The 24,652-nt window shown below is 42.1% G+C and overlaps 1 protein-coding gene across 2 annotated transcripts in view; it reads right to left on the bottom strand.

Moving 5' to 3' along the window:
- Positions 1-24,652, bottom strand: part of SPTLC2 (serine palmitoyltransferase long chain base subunit 2) — a 109,761-nt gene that overhangs the window by 51,122 nt on the left and 33,987 nt on the right. For both annotated transcript variants that reach the window (XR_014788769.1, XM_084841415.1), the window contains exons 7-9: positions 14,331-14,436; positions 13,256-13,475; positions 10,108-10,234 (exon numbers count right to left, since the gene is read on the bottom strand). Coding sequence is in view for 1 of the 2 variants with exons in the window: in XM_084841415.1 (XP_084697541.1) it covers positions 10,108-10,234; positions 13,256-13,475; positions 14,331-14,436 (453 nt within the window). In the remaining variant the exon portion in view is untranslated. The remainder of the gene's footprint in view (positions 1-10,107; positions 10,235-13,255; positions 13,476-14,330; positions 14,437-24,652) is intronic.

Raw genomic sequence — 24,652 nt, 5'->3', positions numbered from 1 at the left:
GAATTTGTGGACTTCAGAGGAATGTGTTCTATGAGGGATGTTTACAAGGCATTTCATGAAAACAATTTAGTTGCTTTATATAACAGTGAGTGCAGACTACATTTACCATCTGCTAGTTTTTCTTAGACAGGCCAATAGCAAAGCTAACTATACATTTGAATTCAAACCTGCAATACATTAAAAGAGAAAGTTCCGATACTTGTTTCTATGACTACTGTAGAAGGTTGGAGGGATCCTCTTCCCTTTTAATTTAGAGTTTAAAAGTAACTTACTCATTTCCCATTTTTTTCTCCAGAATCCACTACTAATACAGCACAAATCCTTCGTTTTGCCATACAGTACAGCCTCATTAAACCAGATAGCATGGGGAAAATCTAAGTAGCCCAATAAAGAATGTTTTTCACATTGGGGTTCACTGTCATGGAATACAAGAAATTCAGAAAAGTGGTTCAAGATAACTGAAGATCCATTAAAATTTTATTATAGATATGAAATGGACTGATATAATTTAATATGAGACACTACTCACACACACTGGGTAAGGTTATCAAGGAAAGCCTTACCCAGGATAAAAGGATAAACAGGAGGCCACATCACTGGTAAGGGAGAAATGCTGTTTAGTAGTATAATGCCCAGTTCACTTCACACACTTGTTCGTGCTGTCAAGTTTCCTTGTCTGTAGGGGTTGTGAGCCTATGGGTTCATATGTTAACTGGAGTTATGTGTGTTTCAAGGAACTGAGGTGAATATAATCTTCGTGGACTAAATTAAGATTGCTAACAGCACTGCAGGGTCAATGGCCAGAGGTGGATAAAGCTGGGGGGTTTCACTAGATTTATACTTCAGGCATGTGAAGATCCTGACATTGCAGCATAATTCTGAGTCTGCAGAATGGAAGTCACTGTGGCAATATGTTACATCAGCAGAAAAAAGAATTCCCAAAAAAGCATAATCTGATAGCTCAGGCCTCAGGAAACTCAAGAAAAATAAGTCTACTACATAGGAATGAATAAACTTTCCCACATTGGCGCCATCCAAATTTGCTGGACTGTATACAGCTTCTATTATTCCCAGCCAGCATGGCCACCAGTTGGGGAAGGCTGCTGTTCTGTTCTATTGTTTCATAAAGGTATTTCTAACACGTAATTTGTTTGAAAAAGATAAATGCTTTTAGTAGATACACATTGTTACTGTTATTCTTATTGTTCATCATCATCTTTACTTGATTTATATGGCCACCCAGCAACACATGTTCCCTAGAGGCTTGAGAAAACAAAAATATAATGAAAATATAAAATATTAAGGTTATTAAAAAATATATCTTTAGATATGTGAAAGAAGAGCAAACAAATATCCTAATTCCTTCCTTGCCATTAAGTAGAGATCCTAGAGCATATGAATGGAACATTGGGTAACTGAACTGCAGTGTCAGTTTGGCAGTATACATGCATTCAAACACTGTTTCTCCTGCCTATGACAGCATAGGAAAACTTATCCCAACCACTTACTTCACCCAGCAGCAAGGGGGAACAATTTACATAGTTTTTTCGGCACTTGGACAGAGTTTAAAAGAAAAAGAGAGGCAATTTATTAAAGACTACAAATACATTTAATATATTGGTCTAGTAAGTATCACAGTGAAGAATACGCTCAACGTTCCAAATGAGCTAAAGGAGTCTACCCAGATGAGATTAAAAGCGCTTTTCTGGAGGCTACTCTTATGCCTGCAGGGCTGCAAGGTGAGGAGCAGTTTGTTAGATTTAAAAGACCCCCTGCCTGAAGAACAACCCCAGTAAGTGATGTTTAAAGCTGTCAGTCCCCTGAGGAGAAGCAGGAAACTCTTTATGACCCCCAAAGTATTTGTTTTCCCAACAGCTCCTTGGCACAGCTTGGGATTCTTGAGGTCAGCCACTGACAACAACAAAAAGTTTTGCTCTGCCCAAATTAGTTTTGACTGGTCCCTGGGTTCCCAAGGTGATAATTTAACACCTCATTAACAAGTCACTCATTGAAGGAAATCCAAATGAGAGATGCTTATGCTACAACTGAACATTTGCAGCCTCAATTTAAAGAAAGGGTTTTTTAATCCTATATAAATCAACAGAGGACACCTCCACCCTCATCCCATGAATGGTCTAATCTCCAAGTGGAGGAAGTACAAACTTCAGTTTACAAGGGACATCAAGTTCACTGCCAAATTATGGAATACTCAGTACATTTTACTTGGATCTCTTCTACCAAAACCAGTAGAAGTATTTTATTAATCTTAACAAGTTTCTAGATTGTCAATTGAAATTAGACATTTACAACTTCTTGTATGCATTTTAAAAACTTTCACTCAATTCCTTAATTTCAACAATTACACTGAAAAATCTGTATCAGCCATAAAATACCCAATCAGATCCAAACCAAGCTTCCTAGGATCAATCCTTGCCCACTAAACAAAGTATATCATCCAGCATGCTTAATATTCATTGTAACTTGGCTGTAATCATGTGTTATTGAACTTAAGAACTCAAGTTTCCCATTTTATACCTTAACATAGAAAACGCTGGGCAATTAAAATCCTAGGAAAATAGATTTGGACTTCTTGCTAAGGTTTGCATCATTTGCTTCAAAATAAAGGCTAATTTGATACAAGTTCAGCCTGCTGCAAGTGATTGCAACGTTATATGGAAAATATTGTTTAAAGAGGAAAAGAATTTGCAAACATAATTCCTCAACAATTATGGGTGGCTCTCAAAAACATGCCTGTTTGTTAACACAATTACAGGCTGCTTGTTGAAATCCATATTGGAGAAAGTGGTGCACTATTACAGCAGATTTAATGTAGTGTAAGAAGCAAGTGTTACATGGGACAATTGAATTATTGGTCAGAATGCAATCCTATGTGCACTTACTTGAAAGTCCCGCTGAAATCAGTGGAATTTATTTTATGCATAGGATCAGACTGGTCAATCACACTGCACCATGAATTACTGCATTTATACACTAACTGCATATATCTCAAGATTACAAAATCCACGAAGCAGTGAGAATATAACTGGAATATACATAAAACAGAAAATGCCAGTGTCTGCAACTAAGGCAAGCAATTGTAGATAAAAGAGTTGGATCCTGAATCCCCCAATGGAGGAAGGGAGAGACAGTTTCCACTGATCCATCCTTCTGCCTGTGCCCCTCCCCTTTGCGTCAGAAAACTGGGGGCTTGTAGGATGGCTCACCTGGATCTAACCCAAAGGAAATGTGGCATAGGAATCACATCTGACAGGGCAGATAGATTTTCTTAAGATAAACTTTGGCTCTGGCCTGGGAAAACAAACTTACGGGCTTAAAAGTAGACAGCATGCTTTGCATAGAGAAAGCCCAAGGCTCAGTCCCTGGCATCTCCATTTAAAAGGGATACTGGGTAGTGTAGTGGGAAAGACCTTTGCCTGGGAGCTTGGAGAGCCACTACCAGTCAATAGACAGTTCTGGTCTAGATGGACCAAAAGCTCAACTCCGAACAAGGCAGCATCATATACTCACATTTGTTCGAATAATATTTAAGACAGAACTCCTCCTGAAGTTTTTTGCAAATTCCTAGTGCATATTTGAGAGCTCACAGTATGAATTATTAATGTTCAAACACCATCTTTACTAATCTGTTGCATTCTTAGTGAGAGATAAAGAGATGGAATCTTTTCCCGCTCCTCCACTTTTTCAATGCATCTTTGAGTGATATGAGGATTCTAATCTACTTTGGTAGCTGTGGGTTTAGATCCAGTGGGTGACAGCTCCTCCCAGTAAGTTTCTGTGCAGCACCATGGTTGTAAATCATGCGGCTACAGTTAAAGTAAGGAGCATTTAGTGCTTTGATATGGGCTTCATGTTACTAATTGTTTATTTCTTTTATTAAAAATAAAAACCATTTGCATTCAGCTAGTAATTAACCACCTCTAACACCTTTTAATTCCAATGTAACCTTTGGACCAAAATTTTTGTCTCCCCTACCCCACCCCAGTGTGAAGTCACACATATACAATTTGTCCCAAATCTCTCTCTCTTTTGAAGAGCAACAAATTCTCATGCATTTGTACTATCACACAAACAGAAAAGATGGCTCCCCTTCACCGTTCAATATTGTGGTAAGAATTTTTTATCCAAAGAAACCGAATTTCCCACATACTTTAGCTGCTCTCTGTTCTTTGTTAAACATTCACATAAATTACTCAAGCTCTGACTAGGAGACTTACTATGATTACAAAATCTCAACAGCCTACTCACTTGAAGTAATATGCAAAACAATGCAAGCTATCCACATGGTAATGAAATGTCTATAAACTTTGAAGGTAAGAACTTACGATTACTAGGTATGGACAGCAATAGCTAATAGACACCCTATCAAGAAGACAATAGGAAGACGCTTAAGAACACTCTTTGCACCTATATCTAGAGCTGAACTAGGCTAGCTTTTTTGATCCAAGTCGTATTCAACTGCAAAACACAGATACAAATACTGCACAAGTTGTATTTTTAAATTAACATGGACTATTTCAGACAGCACCCTGTGGATGACCATTATGATTCCCAGACAGGAACAATACCAGACACTGAAAGATTTGTTTGAACAGACAATAGGACAAAAAAGAAGGAAAGCTGCTGTCCCCTTCCAAATTGCATGTTCACGTGCTGTCACCTAAATAAGTCAATTCATTCTTCATTAGCCCTCTTATCCTGTTTCGGAAATACCCATGCTGTTTTCTGTCGCATGTGTATTCTACCCAAGGTGCTTGCTGTTAACATCCTGTTTGGCCAAGGGAGACTCTCTGGAATGATTGCAAATATTTAACAATAGCCAATGTATTACAGAAGCTGAAATAAATGTTGTTCCTCAAGTTAGAGAGCTATTGAGTGCTTATACAACTTATAAAGACAATGCTAAAGTTGTTTACCATCCACCTCTTCTCATTAAGAACGTAAGAGCAACTCTGTTGGATCAGACCAAAAGCCAATTTAGTCTAGCATTCTGTTCCCACAGTGGCCAACTAGATGCCTATGGGAAGACTACAGGCAGGACAAGAATGCAATAGTACTCTCCTTTTTGTATTCCCCAGCATCGAGTACTGAGAGGCATACTACCTCTGAAACTGGAGGTAATGTAAAAACGTACCATCATGATGTACCATCATGACCAGTAGTCATTGATAGCTTTATCCTCCATAAATATGTCTAATCCCCTTTTAAAGCCATCCAAGTTGAGAGCCATCACTGTATCTTCCATAGTTTAGTTACATGCTATGTGAAGAAGTACTTCCTTTTGTCTGTCCTGAATCTCTCACTATTCATCTATGTTGGCTGAATCCTGGATTGTAGTGTTATTTTTTGTGAGCTGCTCAGAGAGCTTCGGCTGTTGGGTGGTACAGAAATAAAATGAAATAAATAGAAGCATGGGGGGGGGGTTCCTCTCCACTTTTCTTCACACCATGCATAATTGTATACACCTCTATCATGTCCTCCCTTACTCACTTTTTTTCCTAAGGTAAAGCATTCCAAATGTTCTCACAGAAGGGAACAGTAAGTGAATACAAGATCTGTTGGACACATGAAAAAGCTTCTCTGTTCTGGCTGCTGATCCCCATTTTTATAGGCCGGAATGTTGTATGCATCATTATTTCCACCATTTAAACCTCCACGCATCTTATGTGATTAATCTGGAGGAAGTGGAATTTAAGTAATTTCAACAGCTTAATTAACTAACCATACACTTAACAATTTTGCTCAGAAACAGTATATTACTATTTTTCAAGCAGGACCCACTTGGTTCTCCAGAGGCCACTTGGGAGCCTTTGCAGTGCACCACTGCAGCTAGCCAGCCACTTTGGTCTGCTTCTTGGGTTCCTCTTCCACCACAGCTAATTGGTGGATTGCTCCTGCGTTCTCCTCTCCCCACCCCCCAGCCACCTTACTGCTGATGAACAGTCAGTCTCCCAACTCCCCACACCCAAAGCCTCCTCTGGTAGCCAAGATCTGGCAGCCTGCCCACCCCTAAAGCAAACAAGGCAAGAGAAATCCTATAACTACCTGCCATGGAGTAAGACCCATTGAACTCAATGGGATTTATTTCTGAATAGACATGCATAGGATTTTGTTGCTAACCTCAAACTTACTTAGCAGTGTCCAGATGGCTCCGTGGTATATTCTCTTGGCCCAGCCTTGCCCTCACAAAAACAAAGTAGCAAAATAAAAATAAAATGCCCATGATAGCTACTGGACAGACTACAATAGTTTATTTTTATCAGGTGAAAATGAAATGGCTGCATTTGATAGGCGGAATGTAAATATTCATATCTGAGAAATGATCAGATTGATTCTTCACTTCCATACAAAAACCTCCTTTAATGTAATGTACTTTGTAGAGGATTCATTTAGAGCAAGGGTCTCCAATGTTTCTGGGCCTGTGGGCCCATTTGGGATTTTGAAAAAGTGTCCCGGGCACCACCACAAATGGACTGCTGTAGGGGGGTGAGGGGGCCAATCACAAAAATGTTAGGAGTGTCCCCTTATCTGTGTTAGTGTGTGTGCTACCAACTCTGCTCTCTCTCTCTCTCTCTCTCTCTGGCTCTCTCACTCTGGCTATTTTTGCTCTCTCTCTCTCTCTCTGGCTATTTTACTCCCCCTCCCGCTCTCTGGTTCCTATTTCTCTCTCTGGTCTTTCTTTCCTTCTCTCTCTCGGGCTCCTCTTTCTTTCTTTCCTTCCTCCCATCTCTCTGCCATCTCTTCCTTCCTATCTCTGGCTCCTCCCCTCCTTTTGGCTCCTTTTTCTCTCCCCACCCGCTCTGGGTCCTGTTTCTTTCTCCCTCTCCCTGGTCTTTCTCTCCCTCTGGTCCCACTATCTCCCCCCTCCTTTATCTGGCTTGCCCCCTGCCTCGGGTCCCCTTTCTCTCTCTAGTTTGGCAGGTACCTGAGCCTTGCCTTGTGGACGCAGTGGCACCCACTGCATCGGGGACTCCTGGTTTAGAGATTAACTGTATTATTTAAGATAAACTTAACATTTACATTTTAAAAATTTAAATTCAATTATTTTTGTTTGTTTTTAAATAATTTTTATCCACCCTGTGATATTGTCCTTCTGTCTTTACTAATTCCTCTGCCATGTGTGGCCCACCTTCACCACCACGTAAACACAAAACAATCCTATCCAGCCTGCGTCTTTGTACATGTGACTTTAGTCAGAGAAACAAACCGAAAGCCCAGAACTTTCAAGCAAGAGCTGGTGGTTATGAAAATGGCCCTGCCCAACCTGAGATGAAAAATTGAAGTAAATGCCCATGTTTGATTGATAGGTAATTGAATGTGTGTGAGACAGAACAATTAATTCATTTTTATAAGACTAAGGGTGCAATCCAATTTACATTGAAAAAAAGTCCTATAACTCCCAGAATTCTCCAGCCAGCCATACTGGGAGTTGTAGACATTTTTCTGTCTAAATATGCTTTAGATTGCACCCTAAAAGTGTGACCATAGCTTGCTGCCTGCTAGACTGAAGCCTCCGATCTCAGAGGCTTCTGTGAGTCCTATGTCCTGCCCCGCTATTGCCAACAGGGTGGGAGGAGTGACAGAGGCAATTTTTGCCTCTGTTCTTTTTTTCCTTTTTTGTCTAGAGGCAAAGTGCTGGCAGGGGCAGGGCCAGAAAGGCTACAAGACTTTGCAGATACTGGTCTCTTCTCTACTGGTCCAATGGAACACTCCCCTTTTGATCTCTATGAGGTAATCTGAAGTCACTTTTGCAACTTTGGAAAGCTGGCTCTGCAGTTGTTTCTACAGGGGAGGGGATCAGATCTTGAAGTACCCCTCCCAAAGTCCTAGCAGCATCTACAGCTTTGGGAGGGGAAATTTGAAAAATCTTATGTCCCTGGGACGGTCTCCCAGGGTCTGTAGGACTGCACCCTAAATGTAGGTTCAGCATGTTTATAATGAGACAACTGTAACTATGTTGAGTGAGAGAGAAGATTAGTATTTTATTTATGACTTTTTGATATATATCCTAATCAGATGTAAATTTTTAAAATCCAATTGTTTTAAAGAAAAATAATTGATTATAGATACATACTGCCACCTTGTGGGCAAGAGCAACACCTGCAAGGAATCCAAATCCGTATATTTTGGACATCAAGATGTTTAATTCTAGGAGAATTCCAACAGCTCTTAAGAATTTTGTTATCTTTTATAAGACTCTATACAAAATTAGATGGTTATACCACGTGAAGCAACACATTATAGTACTGAGCCCAGAACTACTTTAAAATGACACATCTACTTTGAAGTGAATCATTCTAACATAGATGGGTCCAGATCCACTGGGGGGCTGCACCTCCTGCATCCCAGGATGAACATCATCGCAGGGGGGAGACCAACCTGGTCCTATACATCAGTCATTGGTGTATTTGCTTTCCTTCCCCTCCTTCCTCCTAAACCCTTTTCCTTTTGTGTCATGTGTTTTAGATTGTAAGCTCGAGGGCAGGGACTGTCTTAATATTAATTTTTGTAAGCCACTCTGAGGGCCTTTTTCGGCTGAAGAGTGGGGTAAAGACATCCCTAAATAAGATCCAAGAAAACTAAGAAAATGCTGCATCCAGGTTTATATTATGTGGCTTGCAGAAGTAACAGGCAGATTGTGTGTGCATATCCCATGGACATAACAAGCATTGGTGCAGAGATTTCTCTCACAGTTGGGAGAGAGAATGGCAAAGTTCCAGGAGGTCCTGATGGTTACAACAGTTTTGACAAGAAAAATGCATTTCCAAACACAAGTTCTGACAGATGTGATGCAGCCCCAGACTCCACAAGCCAGGCTCTTTCTCAGGCTCATGGCTCCTGAGTCCAACAACATTCAAGAATTGCAGGGAACTCCCTGAAAATCTCTGAGGAGGATGAGTTGCTAGACTCTAAACCACAAACAAGTAACTCAAATTTTGGTAGGGTAGAGGGTTTTTTTTACTCTATTCTTTCACAGTTCTAGCAGGAGAAACTGGCATGCCCCCTGCTGTCAAAGTAGCTTGGTTTGTAATTGAGGAAGCAAAAGCCTGCCCAAAATGAATTAAATGTCTGGTGATTAAAAACACACTGTTCTTCAACCTTAACATCTAACCTAGGATGTTGTATGCAACTTGTATTTGTTACCTCTGACACCTGAATTTGTCTTTTCCATTTTCCTTGAAAAGATTTTTCCTTGTTTAAGAGTATTCTTTAGTATTGGATTAGGAATTCAGAACCTATGTATAAAATCCAATGTAAGTCCTACTTAGAGTAGACCCATTGAAATGAATGGGCCTTCAGTTAGTCATGACTCTAAGTAGGGTATGTTGGATTTTACCCATTGATTCCTACAGTACCAGGGTAGCATTCATCAGGAAAGTAAAACACTGTGTTCTGAATCCATTCCCCCACCCCGCATGTTAAGAAATGCTTTACATACAATTCCAAACAACCCTATTTGTGTTACCCCAGTACGTTTACCAATCTGGATACAAATATGTTGTAGAGTGGCAACAACTACTTAAGTTTTATGGCTACTTCTGTTTGTGTGAATAAATGTTACTGGGTAAAAAGTGCACTGGCTTATTTATTTACTGTATTTATACCCCACCTTTTTTCCTCTTGCAATGAACCCAAGGCGGCTTACACTATCCTCCTCCTCTCCATTTTTTATCCTCACAACAACCCTGTGAGGTGGGTTGGGCTGAGAGTTTGTGACTGGCCCAAAGTCACCCAGTGAGCTTCCATGGCCAAGTGGGGAATAGAACCCGGATCTCCCAGCTCCTAGTCCAACACTCTTGCCACTACACCACACTGGCTTAACTAGATCCACCCCTGATTCCAGGACAGAAGCAATTTAGAAAGGACTCAGGTAGTACAGGTGAACATTCAATGCCTTGTTGTTCCACTAACAAGTTACATGATCAGTCTAATTACTACACAGCGTCGGAAGAAAGAGATACCATCAATGCATAATGAATTACCTTCAGAATGCTCCTGGAGGAAGGCATTAAATATTTATGCCAAGTTTGTCCCCTTAAGTGCAGACTTCTTCCACAGAAAAGTCTTATTATAATGCCCAAGACTCACCAACTGTTGTGCCATCTTCACCCATAATGCACTTCAGTGATGTGAGGACTTGCTCAAGAATGGGAGGGGTCAATGACGTAGCATATACTGCACTGTGTGAGTGGACACGAAGGTAATCAATCAGCTCCTGGCAAAGTGAATACAGCAAGTTATCAGATATTATTGTGACCCTTGGGAAAACAAACAGGCAGTAGAAGCTGGTTAAGAAAAATAACTTTCTTCAACTCTCAAGAGGTGGGATATGGAGAGAGAACCCACTAATCACTTCAATCATTCAAGGAGGTCAGCAGATAGTTTCAACAACAACCCATGTGTGAGAACTGGGTAAGAAGTTTGAAAAGTTGCGAGACGTTCACTGTTAGCACTAATAAAATGGATATTATTAATCTGATCTTCTGTGTAAGTAGCACTCTTACATTTTATCTCATGCTAATGTTAAACGAACTAGGAATGATTCATAATTAGATGCCCCCTGATCACTGTTCTAGCACTAGGTTGCAGAAGCAACTTTTTGGAATTATTCAAATCTTGAAAAAGTATGTGCTATGCTTCAAGAATGATTATTCTGGTTTCACAAAGTTCAGATCAAACTGTACTCTTTCATGATGAGGCAGTGACACAGACAAGTCTCCAACTGCAAAGTTCTATTGCTAAATGAGACAACAGGCAATCGTGCACCTTAACTTTAAGGTGGAAATTTAAGATTGTGCAAACGATCACAGATTTTCATTCTACTACCCAGCATCTTCTATTAATAGCTTCTGCTAGGACAATAAAAAGCAATTAATAACTTTATTACCATTAAATTATTATCGATTATAATTTGTTATCTACAACTGATAACTATAGTTATAGATGCATATAGTTACATATAGCATCTATAGTATAGTTATATATTATAGCAAGAGTGTATGAGACACTCTTAAAAACACACAATTTCTATTCCAGCAGGGTGGGCGGGTGGTTGAGGGTCTGCCTGACACACAATTCAAAATTATTCAGGTTTGAATAGGTGTCTCCTTTTGGTGGATGTGTTCACCATGGAGCTGATGCCTAGAAAGTGGCCTACAGGACTGTCTAATCCAGTATACAGGATTGCTCCACTAATCTGGCTTGCATTTGAATTGCCACACAGAAGATGGGGAGAATTACTATCCCTGCTATCATCTTCAAGAATTGGTAGCAGAAAGCAGCCAAACAAAACAGCCAGTTTTCAAAAGTCATTTGTTTGGGTAGGCACAACAGAAACATGAAATAGCCAGTTGTCTGGCAGAAGATAAGCTAATAAAGACCTGAAAATGTGGCGATTGGAGTTCCAAAGCCCAAACATGGAAGGGAAAGGAGGCCAAGTATTGGAGAAGTACACAGATAATTCCATCTTTGAGCTCTCATATATAGTTAACTAAGGCCTAGTTCTCAGTGAAGTGGGAAAGCTGTATCAGGGCTACACTATTTCAGGTTGCAAGTTGCTAACATGACTGAATGCTCTTCCATACAAAAGATTCCCCTCACACAAAAAACTAGATGCTGCAGGGAAGGGTTCTATCCTGGCTTCCTTCCTGACATGCTATTTCTCTGTGTAAGGGTTTTTGGATGAGGGGATATTCAATCATGTGAGCCCCCCACCTGTAATCTGGAGTCAAGGCACAGGTTCACCACCTCAGTAGAAGTAGGCCTAAGAGTTATATGGAGGGTACATTAGTGTGGTAAGGTAGAGAACGTTAGATTTTGGAATGGCAGGAACGTTCTGCCTAGATGATTTTGTGCCTCTTATCCATTATTTTTAGTGAAAGTTAATATAGGCAAACAGAAAAATATCAATATATAGAATTAGAAATTCACAGAAAACATGAAATAGATCCACATATTTTAAAGGGCTTTAACACACAAGATTGCAAAATGGAACTGCAACTGGGAGAGGGATGGAAGTCTGACACTTACCCATGTCACAGGCATTAGCCAACAGATTCTCATGACAATCCTTCACCTTTAGTTCATACAGCAATTGCAAGAGCAACTGACAGGGTAGGTATGATATAATCACTACACTTTCCAGCAATTACTACTTGCTATTTGATGGTTGGAGAAATCCCAACAATGAATGCACTAGTTGTGAGAAAACAGTTTGTTCCAACCATGACATGTGTTAATTGTAGAGATTATGTACATCATACACATCTGTGTAAGCACACAGTATTCCTAGTGTAAGGGGTTCTGACAGCAATGGGGAATGAAATGGAAGTACAGCACCAGCATAAAATAAGGGAGTTATATGCAATGTTGCAAAGATTGCCACACTGTTTTGCTGAGGCTTTCAAGAAAGGCAGGGGGACATGCAGTGAAAGCAGACATAATTAAGCCTGTCCTCCTTCCCAGGTTGAGTGTTGCATATACATCTCAGTATATTTGCACAACTCTAATTAGAGAAGCAATACCAGCCAATTTTGTTTGGAGATAAATGCAGCCATTAAAAAGAGGGAACATTGCTATACCCTGGCTCTGAAATGAGTGCCTTGACATAATGGTAATAGCAGACAGGAAAAATCCTAGTAGGGTAGCCCTTTTGATGCAGTAGCACATGAATGGATTCTTCCTTGGCAAATGGCATGGTACAGCATTTGATTCTGAACAAAATATATATGGAGAGCTAGATGAAGGAAAGAGAGCACAGCAAGAGAATATAGGAGAATGAGGAGTTCAAGAAGCTGAAGTTTGCAGGGTGCGTGGGTGAGCAATAGCTGCATTATGATACTGATCGAACACAAGTGAATAGGCAATAGACACATCAGTGTCAGAGAAGAGTACTAATGGTATTTTAGTTTGTATCTTATCACAGTCCTTGAGCAAGATGCTTATCATAGGCTGCTGTTACTCTCTTAATGGCCTTGGACAGTTGACAACTTTAGTAATAAATGAAGATTTGTTTCAACTGTGTATTTTTTAAAAGGGCCACCATGCAAAAAAGATAGCACAACTATGTGAGCTTTCCAACAGGTTTTATATATTTTGTGCCTGACATCTCAGAATGAGAAGTGTTTACGTGTAATGGCCATGATCTCTAAGTTCTAAGAACATAATTTGCTATTATCACAGTGACATGCTTCCTTTTCTTCAAAACTACAAAATGTCTCACAGCACTTATTTTTACCTTCTTGCCTCCAATGTATCCTCCAGCAGCTCCAAAGCTCTTGGTGAATGTCCCCATCATAACATCCACATCCTCAGGGTTAAGTCCAAAATACTCCACTACACCCCGACCATTGGGACCCAGTGCTCCTATACTATGAGCTTCATCTATATACAGGTAAGATTTGTACTTCTTCTTAAGGGCAATTACTTCAGGTAGTCGGACTATCGATCCCTCCATGCTGTTGTAGAAAAGCAGAGATCAAGTTGTAAACTTGGGAATCTCTCAACAGTGCCCAAAATCCCCTTAAAAAGGGCCACCAACTATTTTCCAAACAATTGCACAATCACGGCTGTAGCCACACTCATACTGGGCATGTCTTTACACCCCTGCACAATAACTGGCAGAAAGTCTTATAAATACACACATAGTAATAAGGCACAGAGTTGCTGCAGCCCGATAGGGCTCAACTGGAGAAGGGAAAATAAAGGACGTGGCCAAACTTCGGTGAATAGGAGTAGAGCAGTGGCTTTCTGCCCCCAAATGTAGGGAAGAGGCTTTGTGACTCTGTGAATTGTGCCCATCTTGTACACTATGTAAACAAGGAAGAGAGGCAAGCTTGGTACAAGCCTGCATTTAAGAATGGGTGTTGCTGTGCATAGATATATATCAATTCCTCCACAAATCATGGCAAGGACCATTCAACACCACTGTTTAAAGCCTACAACTTAAAATTTAAAATCCAACCAGAGCAAAATCTTTCTTGGGTTGAGAAAACATTTGTCAAGGTTTGAGGGACTTTGGAGGCAGCTTTTCTGGGCCTAGCTCTACCAAACTATTCCTTCATTGCACCCAGGCTGCCCGAAATGTCCACCTCTGTCCCCACAATGACAAGGACTTTACTTTAAAAGCATTTATTATGTTGCAGAGCTTAAAATAGTAAATAGCATCAAGTTTGGCTAACAGAACTGCCATATTGGTATTCCACATTACTCCTTCAAAGAGATGAGATTTTGATTACACTTTGCTTCAAAATGGATGCTAACAACAGTTGAATATGCTAACAACACTGGTAATGTGGGGACTAGACATGTACCTGTATATGCCTTCAACAAGGATGAGAATTTTTTTCCAGGGTCTGCGTGTGCGGGGTTGCCCATACACAATGGCATCTTTGAGCAGCTTCTCCAAGCTCTGCATATCTATAAACAAAAAGCATGATTCTGAATTGCTTTGTTATTTTAGAAAGGGTCTAAAAGCAGAAGCAGCAAAAAAAAAAAAAAAAATTACTACAGCCTATATTTAAATTGAGCAGTAAGCCAGAAGGCCATATTTTCTTATGTGGATACTACAACACTGAATATAAAGAACTGTGACCTCCAAAAGCAAAACCTTATCTTGACATTTGTAATTTATACATCTTCAGATATGGCCAGACATTTAACCATTCCAAATCAGCTGTAGAAGAAATTTAGGCGAACACAGTAAGGAGCAGAGAGGAGATATAATGAAGAGCTGCAGGGCAGCTTTTAATTTGACCACTGGGGAAAAGCTGACAGGAACAGGGCAGCATCCTGTTTGGGGTGAACCACGACTAGCAGAGAAGGGCAAAAATGTTTCAGTTATCCAAATAGGGACTGGGCACAACTAGACAAAGATCTGTATTCGGTCTGGTGCATTTTAACTTGTTCTCACATGACCTAGAGTTAAGGGTGAGGAGTCAGGTGGCCGTGTTTGCTCATTACACCAAATCATTTAGGTGGTTAAAAAAAACTGACAGCAAACAGCTCCAAAAGGATCTCTCCAAAATGGGTGAATGGGCATTAAAATGGCAAATGTGGTTCAGTGTAAATAAATGCAAAGTGATGCATATTGGGGGGGGGGGGGATCCTAACTTCGCATATATGTGGATGGAGTATGAGCTGGCAGTGACGGATCAGGAAAGAGATCTTGTTGTCATGGTGAATAGCTAAATGGAAACACTGACCCAGTGTGCAGCAGCTGTGAAAAGGTGAATTCTGTATTAGGAATCATTAAGGGTTGCATCCAGTAGTGTTGTTCTAGCAGCAGGAGGCAACCACTGGTGGAACAGTTTTCCCCCTCCCCACTACAGCCCCTAGAAACCCCCCCGCCCCCGGCAATATCTGCTCCAGAGGGTTGGGAACAGTCTGCAGCAGATTCGGAGCATGCAGGAGGCGGTGCTGCAGGGGACAAATGGAGAAGACCCGTCGTGTGAATGGACCTCTGCTCGCACAAGGGTTGCATCCAACTTTATTGTCAATATTATAATGGTGCAACCACATGAGAATATTGTGTACAGTTCTGACTGCTGCGTGAAAAATTGCTATTGTAGAGCTGTAAAGGTGCAGAAAAGGGCAACCAAAGTGATCAGGGGGCTAGAGCAACTGCCGTATGAGAAAAGGCTACAACCACTGGGGCTTTTTTGCTTAGAAAAAAGGGCAAACAAATGGCGGCGGGGGGGAGAGATTTATGGAATTATGGATGCTTTGGAGAAAGTGGATAGAGATATTCTTCTTCCTCTCATATAATACTATATCTGAGGTCATCCAATGAAGTTGAATGATGGGGAGATTCACAAAAATACTTCACAAAGCGCATAGTTAAAACTATGGAAATAACTACCACAAGGTGAAGTGATTGTTGCCAACTTAGGTGAATTTAAAGGAGATCACACAAATCTATGGAGGACAAGGCTTCTAGTCATGATAGCTATATACTACCTTCAGGATCAGAGGAAGCATTTCTCTGAACATCAGTTGCTGGGGAACCACAGCAAGAGAGGGCTATGGTCCGCATGCCCTTCTTATGGGTTTCCCATTGGTCCCTGTGTGAAACAGGATACTGGACTATCTAGGCCTTTGATCTGTCCAGCAGGACTCCTCTTATGTTTCTTATGCTATGTTCTTAAGATGAATTGTGTACTTAGACAGGTAAAGAAGATATGGAGAAACTTTGACACTCCATTACCCAGCCAGCATTGCCAATAGTTGGCCTCCAAAACATCAGAATTGAGAATTTTGATAGACATTCAATAATAAAAGAGAGACAGTGAGTGTTGGATAGTTTGCTAAAGTGAGCAGAACTGTAACAAGCAGTTTTTAAGTAGTTATCAGGGAAGCAGAAACAAGACATCAGGAGAAAGCTGAGCATACAGAGAAGAAACAGACCAAGCTAAGCTATAAGACTACAGAGGGAGTAGCAACTACTACTAGTAATGCTAAGATTAGGCAGTAGTGACAGGATATTAAGAGAAAAGATTCCCGAAGTTTTAGAGGCAAAAAAGCCCCAGTATACCAGGAAGTACTCAAAGACTGTTCTGAATTAATGGTCAGGTAATGCTAGTGTGAGTCCAGAAGACCTGCAGTGTCAAAAATGGACAGCGATATGAAGAGAGAAGTAAATATTTCTAGACACTGGTTTTTCAGGGGGGGGGGTTCAGGAAAAAAATGGAAATGGGGGGGATTGAAAAATGGTTTTTTTTTAGTGCCGCGGTGGCTTAGTGGTTAAGACGCTGAACTGCAGACTGGAAGGTCGGCAGGACAGCAGTTCGAGACCCGAGTGCTGCGTGACGGAGTGAGCTCCCGTCTTCAGTCCCAGCTTCTGCCAACCTAGCAGTTCGAAAGCAAGAAATTGCAAGTAGATAAATAGGTACCGCCTCGGCGGGAAAGGTAACAGCATTCTGTGCACCTCGGTGTTCCGTCATGCTGGCCACACGACCACGGAAGCGTTTTTGGACAGCGCTGGCTCTTCGGCTTAGAAACGGGGATGAGCACCGCACCCTAGAGTCGGACACGACTGGTTGGGGACACCTTTACCTTTTTACAGATCTAAAGTGACTTTGTAGCTTTAGGACAGCTTTCTCCAACCTGGTGCCCTCCATATATTTTGGACTTCAGCATCCATCAGCCTCAGGTAGCATGGCCAATCATCAGGAATGCTGGACACTGTAGTCCAAAACATATGAACAGCATCAGGTTGGGGAAGGCTGCTTTAAGAATGTAAAGCAGCCTTTATGCTCCTAAAGTTATATTATGCATAACTTGGTTTGCTCATAAAATTATAATTATATTTAAAAACATTTAAAAGTAAACTCAGTAAATGTGTAATTATTAAACTATACTTTAAGCAGGAACCGAAAATATATTATGTACATATTTTACATCTCTATTCCTATTTAATGTCTGACCGGAGGGAACATCAGCAAGTAGTCCCTGAAACATCTGAAGCATCCTAGAGGCCAGAAGAAGCAGGAAGAACTGGAGGCAGAGGAAGACTAGTGTACACCATCTGCTCCTATTTTAAGGAAGTTCAGGGAAATTCCTAACCCTGTTCCCTAAGGGGTGGAGCTTAGGGAAATCTAATCTGAAGGAAAAGCTATCGAGATTTTATTTAGCAGGGAAAGACTCAGCTTAGGAATGATAAACAACCCTATTTAATTCAAGAACCTTTAAGCAATTTCAACCTATTATTTGAAGAGTGACATTTGATTCACTTTTGTAAGTAATTTCCGTTAACCAACATTTTAGTTTTTGTTCATTTTGAAAGGTGGTCTTTAGTAGCAGCGTCAATCCCATACCTATACCATAGGAACTAGGCTACTGAGTTTCTTTTATGTAGAAAGGGTTTATTCTAGTGGCATCAGTTTAAAGGTTTTATAGCTGAGGCAGTATTCCCTAGAGGTGAGGTCTAACTGAGAACTTTATTAAAAACTGTGGCCATGAGTTCTATAGACCCAGGCCTCAAAGTTAATTTAGGGAAAAAAAGAACCATAGGTGGGATAACCCACATGCTGATCTTTTGTATCTGGTGATGGTGGCACAATAACCTAGGTTTCCCCGCCCCCCACATGTGGGTTTTAGAGTAGAACTACACTGACTACTACAGCATCTAACCAGAACAAGCCCAGAAACACAGGACTCTATAGAACAAAACCCAAACTCTCAAAAAGACACATTTTCTTCCTTATTATGATATAATGACTCTACTCATATGCTGGGAAATTGAGCATGATTTGTAGCACCCCTAAATGTCTATCAGTAAAAGATACATTAGATCAATAATTTTAAGAAGGAATGGAAGAACTAACTATGCTGGGAATCTTACAGAGAGGATTAAAAACATTTTACCCATGGCTTCAATATTTCCAGGCATTATACATCTCTATTTATAGAAGTGTTCTTATTACATATTAGAAATCATTTTGTGGGGAGTAAAGGTTGGGTAAGAATATAGAAATAAAAAGGTAAAGGTGTCCCCAGCCAGTCGTGTCCGACTCTAGGGTGCGGTGCTCATCCCCGTTTCTAAGCCGAAGAGCCAGCGCTGTCCAAAAACGCTTCCGTGGTCATGTGGCCGGCGTGATGGAACACAGAGGTGCACGGAACGCTGTTACCTTTCCCGCCGAGGCGGTACCTATTTATCTACTTGCAATTTCTTGCTTTCGAACTGCTAGGTTAGCAGAAGCTGGGACTGAAGACGGGAGCTCACTCCGTCACGCAGCACTCGGGTCTCGAACTGCTGACCTGCCGACCTTCCGGTCTGCAGTTCAGCGTCTCAACCACTAAGCCACCGCGGCCCCATAACAATATAGAAATACCTCATCTTAAATTCTGAAAGAAAATATTTCATAATCAAAGCTGTTCAATTTTCCCAATTTTTCAGAAACAACGAAAATGGCCCTTGGGGAAAAGAGGGGGAATTTTTTTTTCCTGAATTGTTCTGGGATTTTTCCCTCAGGCCTTCACATCTCTAGATATGGGAAAGGACAGCATAGAAGATAGCAGCGTGCATGTTCAAATGATAATGTGAACGGAAAAGCAAGAGAGTTTATGATATTTGAGAGGAGCAAGACTCCGGACGATCTACTGAGTAACAGCCTGATATGACTGTGGTGTTCCTGAGTACAGGGACAGGGGGAAAGAACAGAGTGTATATCAGATCCAAGAGCAATTGAGACAGGTTGTGTAAGTTTTGAATAGTGAACAAACCAAGCTAAAGACAGACATGGATGATACTAGCCAAAGGGCAGATGAAAGGGGGAGGATAAGTGTGTGTGTGCTGGAGGTGTGCAACTTCAAGACCAAAAGGGGGCTGGGGGGGGGAATTGCCATGGTTCATAGAATTTCCATCTCTATCACCAGGAGACCACTCCACCTTGGAGCGGGCCTTGAGGGGTTGCACCTGGTGTTGGGCCATAGAGACAGATTGGGGATGCTGCTGGTGTACCACCCACCATCCTCCTGCCCAGCATCCTCCCTGACTGAGCTGGCAGAGGCAGTCACAGGTGTGGTGTTGGAGGAACCCAGGACAGTGGTTCTGGGTGATTTCAACTTCCACACTGAGGCTGTCTCCAGAGTTCCAGCTCAGGACTTCATGGCCTCCATGACAACCATGGGGCTGTCTCAGTATGTCATCGGCCCAACACATGAAGCAGGGCACACCCTTGATTTGGTTTTTGGTCCAACTTGTGAGATGGGTAGTCTGAAGATTGGGGGGCTCCAAGTAACCCCATTGTCATGGTCAAACCATTTCCTGGTGACATTTGAACTTACAGCGTTACTCTCCTCCCACGGGGGTGGGGGACCTATTTGGATGGTCCACCTCAGAAGACTGATGGAATTCAATGGATTTCTGAATGCTCTTGGGGATTTCCCAGTGGAGAGAGCTGGTGATCCAACCGAGGCCCTAGCCTCACTGTGGAACAGTGAGATGAGGAGGGCCATCGACTTGATTGCACCTGAGTGCCCTCTCCAGCACTGTGGAGACCGTTCTGCACCCTGGTATACTGTGGAGCTGCGGTCAATGAAACAGGCTGGACGTTGGCTAGAGTGCAAATGGCGCAAGACTTGAAGAGAAGACTACCGAGCATGCTCTAGAGTGCATAATTGTGCCTACTGCATGGCAGTGTGGGCAGCAAAGAAGGTTTATTTTGCTGCCTCCATTGCGTCCTCAAGTAGCCGTCCAGTGGAGCTCTTCCAGGTGGTCCGGCAGTTGTTAACATCTTCCCCAGTAAATGGGGCCCCATCGAAGACCTGCTGTGACCTTTTTGCATCACACTTTGAGGACAAAATTGCTTGTCTCCGTAGCGACGTTGATGCTGTTGTTAGTGCAGTACCAGTCGAGGTATCTGATGCCACTATCTGCCCGATTTTGTGGGACCAGTTCTAGTTGTTACGGCCTGATGATGTAGACAAGATGCTTGCAATAATGCGACCAACCACGTGCCCTCTTGATCCCTGTCCTTCCTGACTAATAAAAGCTAGCCGAGGGGGTATGACTGGGTGGGTCCAGGGAGTGATAAATGCTTCCAGACGGGAAGGGGTGGTCCCTGCTGTCCTTAAGGAGGCCGTAGCGCAGCCACTCCTGAAGAAGCCCTCTCTGGACCCAATGGTATTAGACAACTACCGCCCAGTCGCAAATACCCCTTTTCTAGGGAAGGTACTTGAGAGGGTCATGGCGGACCAACTGCAGGCACTCTTGGAGGATACTGATTATCTAGACCCATTTCAATCTGGGCTTCATCCTGGTTACAGGACTGAATCAGCCTTGGTTGCCCTGATGGATGACCTTTATCGAGAGGGACAGGGGGTGTGCAACCCTGTTAATTCTGCTCGATCTCTCATCGGCTTTTGATACCATTGACCATGGTATCCTCCTGGATCAACTCCATGGGATGGGTGTTGGAGGCACTGTGCTACAGTGGTTCCGGTCCTACCTACGAGGCCGATTTCAGAGAGTGACATTGCATGACTATTCCTCAGCCCCTTGGCAATTGAGCTATGGGGTGCTGCAGGGTACCATCTTGTCCCCAAAGTTGTTTAACATCTATATGAAGCCAGTGGGAGTAGTCATTAGGGGATTTGGAGCTAAATGCCATCAGTATGCTGATGACATGCAGCTCTATCTCCCTGTGACATCTGAACCAGGAGAGGCTGTGCAAGTCCTGAATCAGTGCCTAGACACAGTAATGGGCTGGATGATGGCCAATAAACTGAAACTGCATCCTGGCAAGACGGAAGCCCTGTGGGTGAGTGGTTCCCGGGTCTGGGAGATAGGCTCATTGCCTGTTCTGGATGGGGCTGCACTCCCTCTGAAAGATCAAGTCCGTAGTCTGGGAGTACTCCTAGATCCATCATTGTCGCTGGTGGCTCAAGTGGTTGTGGTGGCTCAGAGTGCCTTTTACCAGCTTTGGCTGGTTCGCCAGCTACGGCCTCTCCTGGACAGGGTTATCTTGACCACGGTTGTACAGGCATTAGTAACTTCAAGACTGGATTACTGCAATGCACTCTATGTGGGGCTGCCCTTAAGGCTGGTCTGGAAGCTGGAGCTAGTGCAGAATGCAGCAGCTCGGCTGTTGTTGGGAGCTGCCCCCTTTCATCATGTAACTCCTTTGCTGAGGGAACTGCACTGGCTGCCTATTCACTACCGGGCCAGGTTTAAGACATTAGTACTAGTGTACAAAGCCCTAAACAACTTGGGACCAGGATACCTGAGAGAGCGCCTCCTTTACCAACCTGCCCAGTCACTGAGGTCATCAGTGGACATGTTCCTGGTGGTTCCAGGAGTCCACCAGGAAAAGAGCCTTCAGTGTGGTGGTCCCCTTTCTGTGGAATTCCCTGCCTTTAGAGGTCAGGCAGGCGCCAACATTGTGTTCCTTCCAGCGTCACCTGAAGACGTTATTTCAAGAGGCCTTCCTTGCATGACCAGCCATGGTTTGTTAAATTCCACCTTGTTGGGGTTTGTCTTTTTGTCTTTTCTTTTTTTAAGTTTTAACTCTTTTAACCTGTTGTTTTATTCTTTTATCATGTTGTTCACTACTCCGAAATCTTTTGATGTGGAGTGGTATATAAATATAATAAATAAATAAATGGCTTTTGACAAAGTCCCTCACCAAGGACTCTTGAGAAAACTTAGCGGTCATGGAATAAAAAGACAGGTCCTCTTATGGATCAGTAACTGGTTAAAGAACAGAAAGCAGAGAGTAGGAATAAATGGTAAGTTCTCCCAATGGAGGGAAGTAAATAGTGGGGTCCCACAGGGATCTGTATTAGGACAATGCTTTTCAATCTGTTCATAAATGATCTGGAATTAGGAGTGAGCAGTGAAGTGGCCAAGTTTGCCGATGACACCAAATAATTTAGGGTGGTTAAAACAAAAAGAAGAGCTGTAAAAGGATCTCTCCAAACTGGGAGAATGGGCATCTAAATGGCAAACGCAGTTCAATGTAAGCAAGCGTAAAGTATGCATGTTAGGGCAAGTATAACCTGATGGGATCTGAGCTAGCAGTGACCGACCAGGAAAGAGATCTTGGGGTTGTGGTGGACAGCTCAATGAAGATATCAACCCAATGTGCAGCCACTGTAAAAAAGGCAAACTCCATGGTAGGCATAATCTAAAAAGGAATTGAGAATAAAACTGCCAATATCATACTGCCCTTATACAAATCTATGGTGCAACCACACTTGGAAAACTGTGTACAGTTCTGGTCAGCACACCTAAAAAAAGATATTGTAGCACTGGAAAAAGTACAGAGAAGGGCAATTAAAATGATCGATGGGCTGGAGCATCTCCCCTATAAGGGAAGGTTACAACAGCTGGGATTGTTTAGCTTGGGAAAAAGGAGGGTAAGGGGAGACATGATAGAGGTCTACAAAATGATGCATGGTGTGAAGAATGTGGATAGGAAGACATTTTTCTTCCTCTCTCAAAATATTAGAACCTGGGGTCATCCTATGAAGCTGATGGGTGGGAGATTCAGGACAGATAAAAGGAAATACTTCACACGCATAGTTAAATTATGGAATTCGCTACCACGGGATGTAGTGATGTCCACCAACTTAGATGGCTTTAAAAGGGGGTTAGACAAATTCCTGGAGAAAAGGCTATCAATGGCTACTAGTCTTGATGGTTATGTGCTACCTCCAGTTTCAGAGGCAGTGAGCCTATTTACATCAGTTGCTTGGAACATTGGTGGGAGGGTGCTGTTACACTCATGTCCTCCTTGTGGGTTCCTGGTTGACAGCTGGTTGATCACTGTGTGAACCGAATGCTGGACCAGATGGGGCCTTGGTCTGATCCAGCATGGCTCTTATGTTCTTACAACAGCATATTCAGCATAGCCTAAGAAACTAACCATTTACACAACAGTGAATTGTACATGATTGATGATAAAAATTGGTGAGACATAAAACCCTTTACAGTCTAATTAGAAAACTACCACAGAAGCACATTTTGGGCCACTTTCTTATTTAAGTTCCTGTTCATAGTACTTTATTTTGGTGCATGAAGATTAGCACAAAGTGGGTCAGCAAATACACTTTATTACAAGCCCAGCTCCTGATCTAGCACACCAGTACAAAATTCAGTGATATGATAACCTGATATCTAGGCACATGATACAGCATCCTGACAATTATACTGCCACATCTGCATTTAATCTGCATGGACCAACAGAAGTAACCAGGGATGGAAGACAAAGCCTGATAGTGGCTATGTCAATTAAATTTAAGTCAGAATCCCTAACAGGGACAGTTCAGAACAGCAGGATTCAGGAGAAGTTGTCAGTCACTACATGCTCCCTTTATCCAAGTTATTCCACTTTTCTTTCACAGGGAAAGAGGACAACCTGTCTGTGGAGAAACGCAGCTCACACCGTATGACTGAACTGGGAGAAAGGGGCAATGGAAGAGGCTGGGAGTGTGTGCACATTCAGACCCGGACCCTTGATTTTAGGCAGACCATTCTGACCAATTTCTTTGGGATAAGCTGTTTTCACAATCTAGCAGTGGTTTAAAAGGAGGTGATTTCACGCTTCAGGAATCAGGCTTGGATTACCCACAAAGCGTTCTGCTGAAGAACTTTTAGCATTTCCTTACTATTTTGGGTGCCCCACCTAGTGCTATGTATACATCTGTCCACAGCTTCACTCAGATATCTGGCACAACCTGAAATACTAAGAAAAGCTTTTATTTATAGATAAAAGTGTTTCTAACCCTCCTGGTTATAGGGGGGAAATCTGAAAGCGTATGGGTGGCTCTCAATGTTTCTTAAAGGGAATATCTGGCAAAAGTTGAAGCTTTAATGTCTTGGACTGCTTCATATCCAACTCCCATTGTCCCCCAATATATTTGCCCTTTCCCCCTCCCATCACCAGCAGCACCATTTTTGTATTTTTCTTCCATTTTAAACTGTTTCCTAGAATGCCACTAGGGACAAGAACTGAGGGCGAAGGTTTTGAAGATATTCCAATGTGCAGCAGCCTTAAATGCAAGAATACAAAACATTTTTTGTTTGATCCTTCTGTCTAGGGCTGCCATAGAGTTCAAATTAAAGCCTGCATTTGGCCAGTGTGATGGGAATTCCTCCCCATATTACCACCATTTATTACTCTTCACTATTCAG

This window comes from Heloderma suspectum, chromosome 1, assembly GCF_057233095.1.
Source record: "Heloderma suspectum isolate Gila_16-S chromosome 1, 16-S_ref, whole genome shotgun sequence".
Taxonomy (NCBI): Eukaryota; Metazoa; Chordata; class Lepidosauria; order Squamata; family Helodermatidae; genus Heloderma; species Heloderma suspectum.
The sequence above is the reverse complement of the archived record's forward strand: the minus strand, read 5'-3'. Positions and strand labels throughout refer to the sequence as shown.